The 16,416-nt window shown below is 39.9% G+C and overlaps 1 protein-coding gene across 1 annotated transcript in view; it reads left to right on the plus strand.

Moving 5' to 3' along the window:
- The first annotated feature begins 10,866 nt into the window (after window positions 1–10,866).
- The window catches only part of HMGCS1 (3-hydroxy-3-methylglutaryl-CoA synthase 1 (soluble)), a 10,151-nt gene continuing 4,601 nt past the window's right edge, over window positions 10,867–16,416 (plus strand). Inside the window, exons 1-5 of the mRNA XM_006865755.1 lie at window positions 10,867–11,335; window positions 11,680–11,805; window positions 12,642–12,806; window positions 13,908–14,073; window positions 15,191–15,361. Of these exons, the coding sequence (XP_006865817.1) occupies window positions 10,888–11,335; window positions 11,680–11,805; window positions 12,642–12,806; window positions 13,908–14,073; window positions 15,191–15,361 (1,076 nt within the window). The 5' untranslated portion in view covers window positions 10,867–10,887. The remainder of the gene's footprint in view (window positions 11,336–11,679; window positions 11,806–12,641; window positions 12,807–13,907; window positions 14,074–15,190; window positions 15,362–16,416) is intronic.

Below are 16,416 nucleotides of genomic sequence, written 5' to 3' on the forward strand. Positions count from 1 at the left end.
TTTTTTGTGATATTTAGAATCATGATTAACTAAAGTATGTCACATAATGGCTGGATACAAAGTTTAACATCATAATATGAATAGCTCAGACCTTTAGATATTTTTGTTTGTTTGTTTCTTAAACTTCTATCTGGTCTACTTAGAGGATTTAAGAGGAGAAAGTCAGAGCATACATGTAATAAGATAATTAAAAGCAAAAATGACAGACCAGAAACTTTATCAGCTTCTTTGTTCTTGAAATGCCATGGAAACAATTATTCCCTTGTATTAATTGTCCTCTTTTTCTGTACTTAATCACAGTCCCTCTTAATTTTAACCAAAATCTAAATACAGGTTTCCCCTCCTATCTGAAAATAGAACATTCCTGTGAAAACTTTCACAAGTAGAAATGGCTTAAAGCAAAGAAGCAGTTACCATTAATTTAAAAGGCAACAAATGTTGAGCATTCTCAGACTCAGAAACCTACTGAATCGTATCAAATAACACCTAAAATAGTACTAACATAAGATGTTCCCAGGAGCTCTGGTAGCGTAGTGGTTACGAATCGGGCTGCGAACCTTAAGGTCAGCAGTTCGAAACTACCAGCCGCTCCGCGGGAGAAAGATGAGGCTTTCTACTCCCGTAAAGATTTACACCCTTGGAAACCCTGTACAGGGTCGCTATGGGTCGGAATCGACTCTACGGCACTTCACAATCAATCACAAATAAGATGTTCCCAGATGCAGTTCAAAGCTATTTCAGCTGGATGCTGAGCTGCTGAGAGCAGTCCCTGGGAAAGGAGCTTGGTGACGCCATTCTTGCTGTTGGGGTGCACACTGCCTCTGTAAATGAGTCACTGCAAAGCAACGTTTTGGCTTTTTGCCTTTTTTCATAAAAGTGAAAATTTCCTTAGGAATTTATTCTGTTAGTGAAAACAGGTAATAGTGTAGGTCTTCCATAAAAGCAAAGTGGTGTAAAGCAGACTTTGGAAAAGTGGGAGATACCTGTATTTCTAATTAAATGGCTTTCCCTTAAGAACATAGTGGAAGAAAGTCTGCTATCAAAGCCTCAGACTAGATCATAATGATAGGGTTGTGGCAGTGGTAGTTGTGTACCATTAAGTCAGTTCTGACTCACAGCAAGCCTGTATAGGGTTTCCAGTAGAGCCACTGGTAGATTCGAACTGCTGACCTTGAGGTTAGCAGCCCAGCTCATAATCCACTACGCTACCAGAGCTTAATGATGAAAATTATTTCCACACCAAGGAGTGTTAATATGTGAGTGGAAGACAGAGTCAAGATTCAAGTTAGGTGATTCAATTTCAGTTTGGTGTGTTTGGGTTATTTTAGTTAGCATATTTTTTCTCCCAAATAGGTTATTTATTTAATTCTAAGAGGCTTCAGAGTCATTACATTATAACTTATTTCAAAGTACTATAAATGTAAAGAATTGATCAAAGGCGGTCCAACAATAATCCAATAAGGATTAATTATAGAATGAATGCCTTGAGTTATGGCTTTGAGAATTATACATCATTATAAGGATGTTTTACTATTTAGCCAGTGTTGCTACATGATACTCTTAAAAGTCTTCACTGAATTTATTAGTGAGCAGCTCTATTATAAACTTTTTTATTCAGAAAGATACACATCCATTTTATTTCAGTGGCACAGTGGTTGAGTGCTCTGCTACTTTTGAACCTACCAACTGCTCTGAGGATGTCAGTCTGCTTCCATAAAGACTGTTGTTTAGTGACCTCGAGTCACTTCTGACTCCTAGAGACCCTGTATAGAGTTTCTGATGAGCGGCTGGTGAATTTGAACTACTGACCTTACAGTTCCAAGTGACCTTGTGGTCCAGTGCATTATCCCACAGTGCCACACCATCCTAGGAAATCCTATGGGACACTTCTACTAGGTCCTGTTGTTGTTGTTAAATGTCAGTCTGCTTCCATAAAGACTATTGTTATTATTTAGTGCCATCAAGTCAGTTCCGACTCATAGGCACCCAGTCTAGGGTTTCCAAGGAGCAGCTGGTGGGTTTGAACTGCCGACCTTGTGGTTCAAACCAACCTTGAGGTTCAGTGCTTTATTTCATGTACTACACCAGGATTCTCTCCTATAGGATTGCTATAAGTCAGAATTACAGCAACTGGTTTGCATGTTTAAAATTGTTAGAAGAGTTAAAAAGAAGCTGATGGGTAACCTTGTGGGGAAAGCCGGGAAGGTGTTTTAATCTGCTGTAGTGACTTAAAGGGTAATTTGAGGCATAGCTAATTTATGAGTATATGGATTGAGCTTTTATTTTTTTAAGCACTAGTTTAGTGTTTTTTCCTGTGGATTATGTAGAGGACTTCATTCTATTTTACCATAAATTTAGAATCTGCCTAGGAATTACGAGACAGTCCCTTTAAATTTCAGTATAACACAGTCAGGCATTGAATATATTGTTAAGTGCCATGGAGTTGGTGTGGACTCATAGAGACCCTGTATAGAGTTTATGAAGCTTTAAATCTTTTGCAAGAGCAGAAAACATCATCTTTCTCCTGCAGAGCAGCTGTGGGGCTCGAACCGCCAACCTTGTGCTTCATAGTCATTGAGTTTTGTTGTTGTTAAGTGCCATTGAGTTTAGATGTTAATAAAATTGATGGAGAGAGTCTCAGGGTGAAGGCTGCAGTTGCTGAGGTCCCACTCATAGTGAACTTGTATAGGGTTTCTGAAGAGCATCTGGTGAGCTTGAACCGCCGACCTTGTGGTTCAAACTGACTTTGTAGTCTAGCGCATTAACCCACAGCACCACAACAGAACTCAGTTGCTGTTAAGTGCTGTCAAGTAGATCCTGACTCACCCTGGTGTGGCACTACAAGCAGGGTTGATTTGAGCTGCAAGGTTGGTGGTTCAAACTCACTAGCTGCTCCTTGGAAAGCCTATATTGGGTCATTATGAGCCGGAACCAACTTGAGGGCACTTAAAACAACCACAACAAAGCTCACCTCACGGTCAGTGGTTCAAACCCACCAGTCGTTCCGTGGAAACTCTATGCAGGGTCACTATGAATTGAAACCAACTGGACAACACTTAATAACAACAACGTAGGGTTTCCAAGGAGGGACTGGTGGATTTGAGCTGCCCACCTTGTGGTTTGCAGTCTAGTATTTCTCCTACAGTGCCACACCAAGCCCCGGAGTTTGAGAGTAGATCCATTTTGGAAGTGCAGCCAGAGTTTTTCTTGGAGGCCAGGATGGCTAAGCTTCGTCTCTCCTACTTTGGACATATTGTCCGTAGGAAACAGTCGCTGGAAAAGGATGTCATGCTGGGTTAGATGGAGGGTCAGAGAAAAAGAGGAAGACCCCAACGAGATGGATCAGCCAGGTGGCATCATTGATGGTGTCAGGTGTGGCAGCGGTAGTGAGGTTGGCCCAGGCTCGGACATTGTTTCTTTCGTTCTGCTGTGCATGGGGTCGCTATGAGTCGGTTCCGACTCGATGGCACCTGACAACAACAACATTCTAGTTTCTAGGGGTTTCGATGTTTGTGCATAGGCACGCACTGCCAACTTCATCATGAATGCCATGTGGTTGACACTAATTATAAGACGAATCTAGATTTCAGCAAGGCCCTGGTGGCACAATGGGTAAGCGTGCAGCTGCTTACCAAAAGGCTCATTGGATCTATGTCAACTGCCTTAGATTTACAACATCTGATGTCTTCTATTTCAGTATATTTGTGATCCAGAAAGGGAGTTGTAGTTGGAGTCAGGAATGTCTTAATCTATCCTCCCAGCTTTAAAGCTTTAGCTAGAATGAATTATTGAGTACAGGAATGAGGTTAGTAATTTATGGATTGTTGTCATGTGCTGTCCAGTCAGTTTCTACGCATAGCAACTCAGAGTAAAGTTGCCCCATAGTTTCTCTTAGTCTGAAATGTTTGTGGAAAAAATTGCCACATCTTCAGTAAATCAACTGGTGAGCACAAATCAAGCTGGTTCCTTAGGAGCCAGCGGTTAAGCATTATATCACCAGAACTCCTTATTTAGGGACTGTTGTTTGCTTTTGTTGTGTGCCATTGAACCGATTCTGAATCACAGTGACCCTGTATATGGTTTCCGAGAATGACTGGTGGGTTTGGACTTCCCACTTGCGGTCAGCAGTCTTGGCAAACAGATTATGTTGTGTGTAGAGCATTCTTTTTTCCATTGCGGACGTGAGTAGTAGTAATGTATATTACACTTATGAGAGTGAAGCATACTAAAGTTTAACACATTTTGTTATGTCAGTTTTGCACATTCATTAAAAAAAATAATAATAAGTGAAAAAATCCACTAAGGAACTGCTATATTTTTCCATATTTGGAGTTTGACTCTACTGAATTATTTTTAACTCAAAGTTATTGATATCAGTATATTTCTGTATATCATCCTCTGTGCTATCAAGACTATTGATAATATTACATTCCTTAAGAGAATCCCTAAGAGAGTGAAAGGCTTTGGTGCTAGCTTTTAACTTGGCTGTGCTGACCCCAGCCTACTTTGACTCCTGTTTAGGGAATTGCCACCTTCCATTCTAGAAGTATGTGTATTCCAGAACACTTAATTGTACTTCTGAGAAATCTGTACCTAGACTAAAGCAGTTGTTCGAAGAGAACGTGGGAACACTGAATGTTTTAAAATTGGGAAAGGTGTGCGACAGGGTTGTATTCTTTCACCATACTTATTCAACCTGTATGCTGAGCAAATAATCCAAGAAGCTGGGTTCTATGAAGAAAAACGTGGCATCAGGATTGGAAGAAGACTCATTAACAACCTGCGATATGCAGATGATACAACCTTGCTTGCTGAAAGTGAAGAGGACTTGAAACATTTACTTATGAAGATCAAAGAGCACAGCCTTCGATATGGATTACATCTCAATGTCAAGAAAACAAAAATCCTCACCACTGGACCAATAACCAACATTCTTATCAATGGAGAAAAGATTGAAGTTGTCAAGGAGTTCATTCTTCTTGGATCAGCTATCAACACTCGCGGAAGCAGCAGTCAAGAGATCAGACGACGTATTGCATTGGGCAAATCTGCTGCACGGGAACTTTTTAAAGTATTGAAGAGCAGAGATGTCAGCTTGAGGACTAAGGTGCGCCTGACCCAGGCCATGGTGTTTTCAATAGCCTCATATGGATGCGAAAGCTGGACAGTGAATAAGGAAGATCGTAGAAGAATTGATGCCTTTGAGTTGTGGTGTTGGAGGAGAATACTGAAAGCGCCATGGACTGCCAAAAGAACCAAGAGATCTGTTTTGGAAGAAGTGCAGCCAGAGTTTTTCTTGGAGGCCAGGATGGCTAAGCTTCGTCTCTCCTACTTTGGACATATTGTCCGTAGGAAACAGTCGCTGGAAAAGGATGTCATGCTGGGTTAGATGGAGGGTCAGAGAAAAAGAGGAAGACCCCAACGAGATGGATCAGCCAGGTGGCATCATTGATGGTGTCAGGTGTGGCAGCGGTAGTGAGGTTGGCCCAGGCTCGGACATTGTTTCTTTCGTTCTGCTGTGCATGGGGTCGCTATGAGTCGGTTCCGACTCGATGGCACCTGACAACAACAACATTCTAGTTTCTAGGGGTTTCGATGTTTGTGCATAGGCACGCACTGCCAACTTCATCATGAATGCCATGTGGTTGACACTAATTATAAGACGAATCTAGATTTCAGCAAGGCCCTGGTGGCACAATGGGTAAGCGTGCAGCTGCTTACCAAAAGGCTCATTGAATCCATCAGCTCCTCGGAGAGAGAAAGCTGTGGCAGTGTGCAGCCTTGGAAAGCCTGTGGAGCAGTTCTGCTCTGTCCTCTAGGGTTGCTATGAGTTGTAATCACCTCCTCAGAAGTGGGTTTGCTTCTTTTTCTTTCTTCCAAAGTGACTTTAATTGATGAAATCTGAAGGATAGGCAAAAAATGCCACAGTTAATAACGAAAGTGATTTTCCAGTGTTTCTCTGTTTGGAGGAAGGTCAAAACACTTTCAGGTTGACTGATTTGGAAAAGTTACATGACTGAAAAGTGATTTGTATTATAAAATCTAGTGCTGCAAAAGATTTAGATAAACAAAAGAAAAGGAAGGTGGGTCTTTTTGAAAACTCTGGAAGTGTTTTGGGGCAGTGAATGATGTAATTTGAGGGTAGAGACAAGGTTGTTTAGTAGTAAGAGTTGTAGATGGGGAAAGATTGGGTAATATTCGGCATTTATTCTTGATTGTGTAATTAGTGTAATTCTCTGTGTGGGTTTTCTAGTGTTGTTGGGTACGTAAATCAGATTAGGCAATTTTATAAAAATCTCAGAGAATGAGGGAGACGGAAAAGCTTAACTAGGAAAATGTATGTAGGTGTAGCTGAATGAAGTGACAAGAACAAGGGCGGCTTGTCTGAGCATGTTGTTTCTGCTCAGGGTTCTGCAGAGTGGTTTGATTGAACTCCACTTACCAGGGAAAGGAACAGAAGGAAATAGTGTTTGCGTGGAATTGTGGAACAAAGCGAGAGACACTTCTTTATTCACTTTCTGTGCTGACAGTGAGCCTGTCTGGGAGTTCTCCTAATGTCCATTCAGACGTCATTTCTGCCAGTTTGGCTTCTCGTGTATAATTTGAATGTATTCCTTCTTCGTCCCTTATGTAGTAAAGGCTGTAATTCATGCTCCAATTCCAGTCCAATTCCAGGCTGCTTTATCAGTTTCCCAGTTGGTATCCCTTCCTTTGGGGCCTTTCTCTCTCAAATCCAGTTCCTACACAGCGACTACACCAGGAGCTTTCATACCTTTTTTTTTTGACTAAATACACTTCAATATACAGAAGTGTACTTTATATTGAAACCCAGTATATGTTCTGGTGTAGCGCTATAGGTTAAGCACTGGACTGCTAACTGAAAGTTTGGCTGTTTTAACCCACCAGCTGCTCCTCAGAAACCCTACACAGGGTTGCTGTGAGTCGGAACTGACTTAACACCAGCAACAACATATGTATGAATATGTGAAACAGAAGTTTCATAAAAAATTCCTCACCTTTACTATGTGCTGTGCAATCTGATATTTTCTATTTTTCTATATTTCGCTTTTTAAAAATGTTGCTCACATCCACTGAATTCATTCCAGAACCAGAAAAATGCTGATTTGAACACTGATATAACTATGTTCTTTTGTTTAGGGCTTTTTGATGGCTTCTTGCTGTTTATATGATAAAGTTGAAGCTCCCTAACACCAACATACCAGAACTTTCTTATGGCCTATTTGTTACTTTGTCCACTTTCTGGCTCATATTTCACTTCAGTAAATTAGTATAACTTTTTATAGTCCCTTACACTGTGCCTTTGTTAATACTGTCCACTTTGTTGAAAATCATTTTACACTACCATCTGCTTCTACAGCATTTACTAATTACTGCTGCTGTTGTTGTTAGTCCCATTGAGTTGGTACCGACTCATAGCGACCTTATGTACAGCAGAATGAAACACTGCCTGATCCTGGGCCAACCTCACAATTGTTGCCACACTTGAGCCCACTGATGCTGCCACTTTGCTAATCTGTCTCTCTGGGGGTCTTCCTCTTTTTCTCTGACCTTCCACCTTACCAAACATGATATCCTTCTTCAGCGACTGGTTCCTCCTGACAATATGTCTAAAGTATGAGAGACAAAGTTTGGCCATCCTGACCTCCTCTGGCTGCACTTCTTACAACAAGGATCTATTGGTTCTTTTGGCAGCCCACGGCACTTTCAATATTCTCCTCCAACACCTTAACTAAAAAGCATCAATTCTTCTACGGTCTTCCTTATTCACTGTTCAGCTTTCACATGCATATGAGGGTCATGCATACCTTAGTCTTCAAGCTGACATCTTTGCTCTTCAACACTTTAAAAAGGTCTTGTGCAGTACATTTGCCTAATGCAGTACGCCCTTTGATTTCTTGACTGCTGCTTCCATGAGTGTTGATATTTGAACCAAGAAGAATGAAGTCTTTGACAACTTCAGTCTTTTTTCTGTTGATAAGAATGTTATTTATTGGTTCAGTGGTGAGGATTTTTGTTTTCTTGACATTGAGATGTAATCCATACCAAAGGCTGTGCTATTTGATCTTCATCAGTAAATATTTTAAGTCCTCTTCAGTTTCAGCAAGCAAGGTTGTATCTACTGTATGTCGCAGATTGTTAATGAGTCCTCCTCCAATTCTGATGCCATGTTTTTCTTCATAGAACCCAGCTTCTTGTATTATTTGCTCAGCATACAGGTTGATTAAGTATGGTGAAAGAATACAACCTTGTTGCACACCTTTCTTAATTTTAAACCATTCACTCTTCCCATGTTCATTCCTACTAATTTTTAAGTCTTAACTCAGGTACTAGTAACCACCAGCTCTCTCTTGCTCCATCCCTCATTACCTGACTGGGTTAGTTATTTCTCCATAATACATGTGATTTTCTCTGTTATTTCACCTGTTATCTGTGTGTGTTTTAATACCACACTTGTTGTTGATAAGTTCTGTCGAGTTGGTTCTGACTTATAATGACCCTGCTTAAGGTTTCCAAGGAACGGCTGATGGGTTTGAACTGCAGACCTTGTGGTTAGCAGTCCAGTGCTTATCCTACTGCACCACATCAGGACTCTAGTATCCCACTAGACTGTGAATATTTGGGAGGGTAATTGTTGTCTCCCATTAAATTTATCTCAGATCTGGCATGTAGCATGTTGTCATAGTTTGGATGAATGAAAACATGGAAAAAACATCTTACATCTGAAAGGAAAACTCAACTGGTAACCCTTAAGATCTTTAACTTAGATTTTGTGATTATATTTCTAGGTGCTTAATTTTTTACATTTTCATATACTTAAAATGTGATGACTTCTGTGCAAGGGATAAATTTCACAGTTTAAGGATAGACCCTTTCTGCTTTAGATATTCTCTCAAGGTTTTAGTAATGAAAAACTTACTGTTGTGGTAATGGTCTATAATTTCACTATACCTGAGCTCTGGTAGCGTAGTGGTTATGAATCGAGCTGCAAACCTCAAGGTCAGCAGTTCGAAACTACCAGATGTTCCACTAGAGAAAGAAGAGGCTTTCTGCTCCTGTGAAGATTTACAGCCTCTGAAACAGGGTCGCTATGAGTCGGAACCGATTCTATGGTACATAACCACCAACCACCAATACTATTCCAAAGTCTATGGGTTACTGTGCTGGACTGAAAAATCATTTGAACTGCAAAGTCAGTGGTTCTAGCTCACCAGCTGCTCCTTGGAAACCTTATGCAGGATCTTTATAGATTGGAAGTGACTCAACCGTCTAACAACAATATTATCCCAGAATTTACAGTGTGGCAGAGGACAGATGGCATAAATATATGACTCTTCAGCTTTAGGTGTTACATTGAGTGGTGAGTCAGAAAATGCTATCAAAGTTTAATGAACCCGTTTGACCCAGGTAACACTCATAAGCCAAGAATTAAGGTAAATGAGGAACCACTGTCCTGCCGCCTAAGCAGCACTGTCCAATTCTGTGGCATCTAAGAAGGAAATTAGATGAAATCGATTTTAGGCATGGAAAGGATGGATTGTTTCTCTGAAGTTCCTGGGCTGTGCCTCTGTGCCACTCAGGGGAGCCTGACAATTACATGTTTTCAGCTGGGTTCTGCCTAGATTGCAGATGGGGAATACTCCAGTGAGATAAGAAGATAGCGATCTTGTTTTAGGTCTCTGGGGTTCAAGGTCAGTGACAGAGGTGGCAGTACTGGGAACTCCAGCCACTTCCATATGAATGGGGCTCAGAGACTGTATAACCACTGCGTCCCTTTTGCTTCTGTGTTCCAGCTAGCAAGTTTGTAACCTCCCTGTGTGAAATGTCTAGAGTACTTTCTGTTTATCTGACTACAAAGAAAATGAGGCTCTGATAGGTTAGTAATTTATTTACCCATGGGATATTGCAGTGGTCTGAGTGAGTATGGGTAGCACGTTTTTGTTACTGTAAAACTAAGTCTTCACAGTGTGATGACATTAGAACTTATAGTGCCTTTTATTTTTTTTTTAAGAAGAGGGAGTTGTAAGAGCTGCCACATATTCATCATATTCATATAATGTATGAATTACCAGTTTTCAATTTATTATGTGTTCTTTTTGTTTTATGTAGGAGATAAACTGTAGCTATAGAAAGTGTAGAATATTGGCATATGACCCTATGACGGGTCTTGGAATTTCTCCTTGGAACATTTTAATCCTTTAGGTTTTCTGTTGGGGGTTCTTTGAAAGGTTAAGATTAGAAAAAGTGGCCTTGTTTAGGTTGGTTTGGATGGGCTATGGTTTCTCTTTTGCTGGGGTTTTCTTTAGACCAGTAAAGTATGCAATGTTTTGTGATCTCACATTATAAAGGTAATATAATAATTGAATAATCAATTTATCTATGATGAATTTTTAACGTGGCCAAGGATAGGTCAAGTAATTGCTTTCTGATTTGTCAACCATATTTATTTTAAGTCTTAAGATGCCCAGTTTTAAATAAAGTGAAAGCTTTGTGAAGGAATATATGTAATTTTGGAGTCCTGGTGTGGTACTGTAGGATAAGCACTGGTGGACTGTTAACAGCAAGGTCAGTGGTTCACACCCATCAGCCACTCCTAACAAAGTTGGTGAGTTGGAACTAACTCACTGGCACTTAACAACATGCATTGTTTCAAATGATAGTATTTCATTTCTACCATAATTGCCACCTCCATATACTTAAAAAAATTGACTGATTTAAATAAACTATACTTATTTTAATTTTTAATGAGAGCTGAACTCTTAATATTCTTTTCTTAATTTGTTAACTTGAAAATCAGCAATTTATAATCTAAAACAATGTTGTTGCTTTTTTGTTTTGTTTTATTTTCCTTTTTAAAGCTCTTTCACCATGCCTGGGTCACTCCCTTTGAATGCAGAAGCGTGCTGGCCAAAAGATGTGGGAATTGTTGCCCTTGAGATCTATTTTCCTTCTCAATACGTTGATCAAACAGAGTTGGAAAAATATGATGGTGTAGATGCTGGAAAGTATACCATTGGTTTGGGCCAGGCCAAGATGGGCTTCTGCACAGATAGAGAAGATATCAACTCTCTCTGCATGACTGTGGTTCAAAATCTTATGGAGAGAAATAACCTTTCCTACGACTGCATTGGGCGACTAGAAGTTGGAACAGAGACAATCATCGACAAATCGAAGTCAGTGAAGACTAATTTGATGCAGCTATTTGAGGAGTCTGGAAATACAGATATAGAAGGAATAGATACAACTAATGCTTGCTATGGAGGCACAGCTGCTGTCTTCAATGCAGTTAACTGGATTGAATCCAGCTCCTGGGATGGTATGTTGCTTGCTTTTATTCCAAAAGAAAGCTCTCATTGAGGGTGAATAGGCCCAAATTACCTTTCAATTAATGCCACTTGCCAACTTTCACCAGTTATATTGTTTGAATATATTCAGAAAGATGGCTGTAACTTTTGCCTTATCTGAATTATAAATTGGTTATCTTTATCCTGTTGGATAAAATGATTAGTTCGAAATTCGATTGGAACATTTTCTTCCTTTACCAAAGATTAGGAAAGGATATCCTCGGGGCAGTATAACAGACTTAATTTTACATGTATGATATTTATAGTGTTAAATTATTTTCTTGTGTTTGGTGAACTAATAAAAAATATCTTGCAGGACGGTATGCCCTAGTGGTTGCAGGAGATATTGCTGTATATGCCTCAGGAAATGCAAGACCAACAGGTGGAGTTGGAGCCGTTGCTCTGCTAATTGGGCCAAATGCTCCTTTAATTTTTGAACGAGGTGAGTGTTTGGGAAAGTTTTGAGTTTTAGCACAATATGCAGAGAAATTTGAAAATATACAAGTAAAAGCTAGTAATTACTGGAGGGTACATAAAATGCAGGCACTACCTACCTACTAAGAGCTTTATATGTGTTGTCTTATTTAATCATATGTGGTAGGTGGTATCATCCCCATTTTAGAGAAAAGGAAAATTGGTTTCAGTAGGGTTGAAGTAGCTTGCCCATAGTCATACAGTAAGTGGCAAGTGTAACTTGTTTTCAATTCATTGAGTAATTATGATCCTGCAGTTGGATTTGTGAAACTTGAATGAAAACTTATACCAAAGGAGTCTTAGGCCTGTTTGTGGATGTGATAACATTTCCTTTCTAGTACACATTGATGTCACTTTGTGATTCCTATACTGCTAGTGGGGAGAGGAGGACTCCTGTTATGGTGGTGTAGGATCAACATTTGTCTGCTATCCACCCGTCATTGGTTCAAACCCACCAATCACTCATTGAAAACGCTATACAGGGTTCCCTATGAGTCAGAACTAACTCGATGGTACTTAACAACAACAGTGAGGAGAGTTAAGCACCCGGGTATCATAGTGGGTTATGCGTTAGACTACTAAGTGCAAGGTCAGCAGTTCGAAATCACTAGCCACTCCGTAAAACTTTACCACCTCGGACACCCCATACAGGGTCACTGTGAGTGAGAACCAACTTGATGGCACACAGTAACAGTGAGGAGTGTTGACTAGATAGTTAAGGAAGGTTCCAGATAATACAGTGCCCTTATATGCAACTGTCAGAACGTTAAAATCCATAGACATTATCCTTTTGGTTTCTGCTAGGACTTCGTGGGACCCATATGCAGCATGCCTATGACTTTTACAAGCCCGATATGCTCTCTGAGTACCCTATAGTGGATGGAAAACTCTCCATACAATGCTACCTCAGTGCCTTGGACCGCTGCTATTCTGTCTACCGCAAAAAGATCCGTGCCCAGTGGCAGAAAGGTAGGTTTCCTTGGCTTTGGTCTGGGAGGGCAGTGTGATGTGAGGGTGTCTGTAATTAGAAACTAACTTACAGGCTCCCTTCATTACTGTCTTTAGCTGTTTCCTCCTGAGCCACTAAACAGCATTTTCCAGTAGTTTCTGGGACTGTGTAATTTAGGAAAAAAGCCTAGCTTTAGGAAGGAGGTATCTCTGCAAAAATACTTCATTTCATTTACCCATAGTGAGAAAATCAAAAGTGGGGCAAAGAAGGTAACTTCAGTTTTATTTCTCTTTTCATGGTAGGCGGGCGGGGGGGAAGGATGTTTTAACAAAATTTTAGTTCATAACAGTGATCCAGAAAAAAAACAAATGAAAATAATAAATTATTGATCTGATCTATCATGTGAAGCCTCTTGAAATTTGACCTGAGTATGTGAGTTTGCTTTTTTAGTGTCTTCGTTAATTCCAGTCTTTAATCCTGAAAAAAGTTTTGAAGTGCTAAAAAGGACAGTATTTGAATAATACTGTTCTAAAATACATACTATCACATAAAGTATGTTCTTTAATTTATAGCCCAAATTGGTCTTATACAGGGTGTGTGCAAGGGTTAAAAATAATATTTAACAGCATAATGGCTCTGGATTAGAAGCATTTTTGCAGTTTGTAAAATGTCATAACTATTTAATAGTATAGATTTAACAATATAATGAATTTCTAACTCTTTTTGCAAGGACCCATACTAAGAAGTAATTTAAAATTGCACGGGTATGGTAAACTGAAACAAAAGTGTCATGAAACTACTTACTTGTTCTCTGAGCGCTTCTACTTTCTTTTTAAAAGACTGTATTTACAAAGTGATCCTCATTCATTAAATGGATGACATCACCTACTAATGGGCATGCCTCTTGAAGTCTGAAAACTCTTGTAGTGGTGTATAGTGCTCCATCCCTGGATGTCTTTTCAATGTACATTTTAAACGGTAGATTTCATGATATAATGGATATTTGGTTGCTTCGTCATTATGGGCTGTTTAGAGATATGAAAAACATCCTAACCCAACGTCAAATCTCAAAAGTTAGTAGCTTATATGATTTCCATCTTTTTCTTGGACTTTTTTTTCAGAGGGAAATGATAAAGATTTTACTTTGAATGATTTTGGCTTTGTGATCTTCCATTCACCATATTGTAAACTGGTTCAAAAATCTCTAGCTCGGATGTTGCTGAATGACTTTCTTAATGACCAGAACAGAGATAAAAATAGTATCTACAGTGGCCTTGAAGCCTTTGGGTAAGAGGAGCTGTTACGGTTTTGTCTTTCTATCTTAGAGCATATACTGGGAGTCCTGGTGAGGTGCTGTGGATTAATGCGCCAGACTGCAAAGCCATTTGAACTGCAAGGTTGGCGGTTCAAACTCACCAGCTGCTCCTCGGAAACCCTATACAGGGTCGCTATGGGTCAGAATCGACTCGATGGTACTTCACAACAACAACAGTATATCTGGGAGACTATTATCCTGGTGTGGAGCTGTGGGTTAATGTGCTGGTGTGCAAAGTCAGTTTGAACCTCAAGGTTAGCGGTTCAAGCTCACCAGTCACTCTTTGGAAACCCTATACAGGGTCATTATGAGTTGGAACCAACTCGATGGCACTTAACAACAACAACAAAGGACCTAGAAGTCTATCTTATCAGTAAAGAAACTGAGACCCACAAAGGTGTGGCTTACCTGTACTACTTCTTTAGACATCTCTACTTAGATGAGCTTCTGACTTGCTCCTTTTAGCTCCATTCTCATTGCCGAAGTTTATGTTAACAGTTTCTTTACAGAAAAAAAAAAAAAGCTGCTGCTTTTTAGCATGCTGTGGCTAAAACTCATTTTATTTCTCCCTGCCTGTGTCCAAATGGTAAAATCTCCATTTGGTAAAATTCTACCCAACGTTTTTAAGACTTGACTTCTGTAATATTGTGAGTTTTCTGACTTAATAACCATTATTATGGACTTGAAATAGTATTGCAGCTCATTATAAGAAACCTTTTGAAGGGGCTGTGTGTGTGCAACTCTGTTTTCTGTCACAGTTAGCATGCTGCTGGGCATGTTGAAGGATGACTTTGAACTAATGTGAAAGCAGCATCATATACTCACTGATTTGAATATTAATTAGGCCCACTATCTCATAGAATGGAGTCCTGGTGTGGTGTTATAGAAGAAAGCACTAAACTGCAAGGTTGGTTTGAACCACAAGGTTGGTGGTTCAAACTCACCAGCTGCTCCTTAGAAACCCTATACAGGGTCACTATGAGTTGGAACTAACTTGAAGGCACTTAACAACAATCACAATGCCATCTGATGAGATAAAATAATTGACTTTGAACATTGTGAAATTGTCTTTTTATATAAATATTTCAGGGATGTTAAATTAGAAGACACGTACTTTGACAGAGATGTGGAGAAGGCATTTATGAAGGCCAGTTCTGAACTCTTTAATCAGAAAACAAAGACATCTTTGCTTGTGTCAAATCAGAATGGAAATATGTATACATCTTCAGTGTATGGTTCCCTTGCTTCTCTTCTAGCACAGTAAGTATCAATTTCAGCTGTTTAGCTCCACTCACTCTAGGCTGTTAAACATGTTATATTGATGGTAGGTCATAGGTTGATATTTTCAGGGTTTATTATCTGCTGTTGTCCATAAACTTGAAAGGTTGAAGCCTGGGTACTGTTTTCCTGGATTTATTATGCTTGGCCTAGTGTCTTAGTTAACAATCAGAAATGTATTCTCTCACAGCAGAGGTGGCTAGAAGTCCAAATTCAGGGAAGGCGTTCTGTCTTCATCAGCTCTGGAGGAAAGTCCTTGTCTCCTTTCAGCATCTGTGGGCCCAGCATTCCTTTGAGATCTTCATGTTTCTTGGCATCAACCTTTACCTTGGGTCTAGAAAGTTCTTAGTGGGTCCAAAGGATAGGCTTCACTCCTGGCTCTTCTTTGTCGGTAGTGAGGTCCCTTTTCTGTGCTCCCTTCTCTTTCCTTTATCTCTTGTAAGATAAAAGGTGATACAGGCCATATCCAAGGGCAGCTCTCCTTACATTAAATCAGGACTGTGACCTGAATAAAGGTGTTTCATCTCACCTATCTCCTTAAATGGATTGACTAAGCATATCATAGGTTACATTACTCCATAACTGTTGCTGCATCATTACATAACAAAGCACTGAGAATCATGGCCCAGCCAAGTTGACACATATTTTGGGAGAACACAGTTCAATCTATGACAAACCGTAAATCCCAAGTTGAGAAAGAACTTATTTTGTGGTATAATAATGTGTTCATAACGAGTCCTGGTATGGCGCTTTGGGTTAATGTGCTAGACTGCAAAGCCATTTGAACTGCAAGGTTGGCAGTTCAAGTTCACCAGCATCTCCTTGGAAACCCTATACAGGGTCACTATGGGTCAGAACCAACTCGACAGCACTTAACGACAACAATGTGTTCATAAAGTCCATCATTCCCCAAAAGATGAAAACTCTTGTTTTCTGTTTACTGTAATATTGTTGTTGTTGTTAGGTGCCATCGAGTAGATACCGACCCATAGCGACCTTATGCACAGCAGAACGAAACACTGCCCGATCCTGGGCCA

This window comes from Chrysochloris asiatica, unplaced genomic scaffold (genome assembly GCF_000296735.1).
Source record: "Chrysochloris asiatica unplaced genomic scaffold, ChrAsi1.0 scaffold00082, whole genome shotgun sequence".
Lineage (NCBI taxonomy): Eukaryota > Metazoa > Chordata > Mammalia > Afrosoricida > Chrysochloridae > Chrysochloris > Chrysochloris asiatica.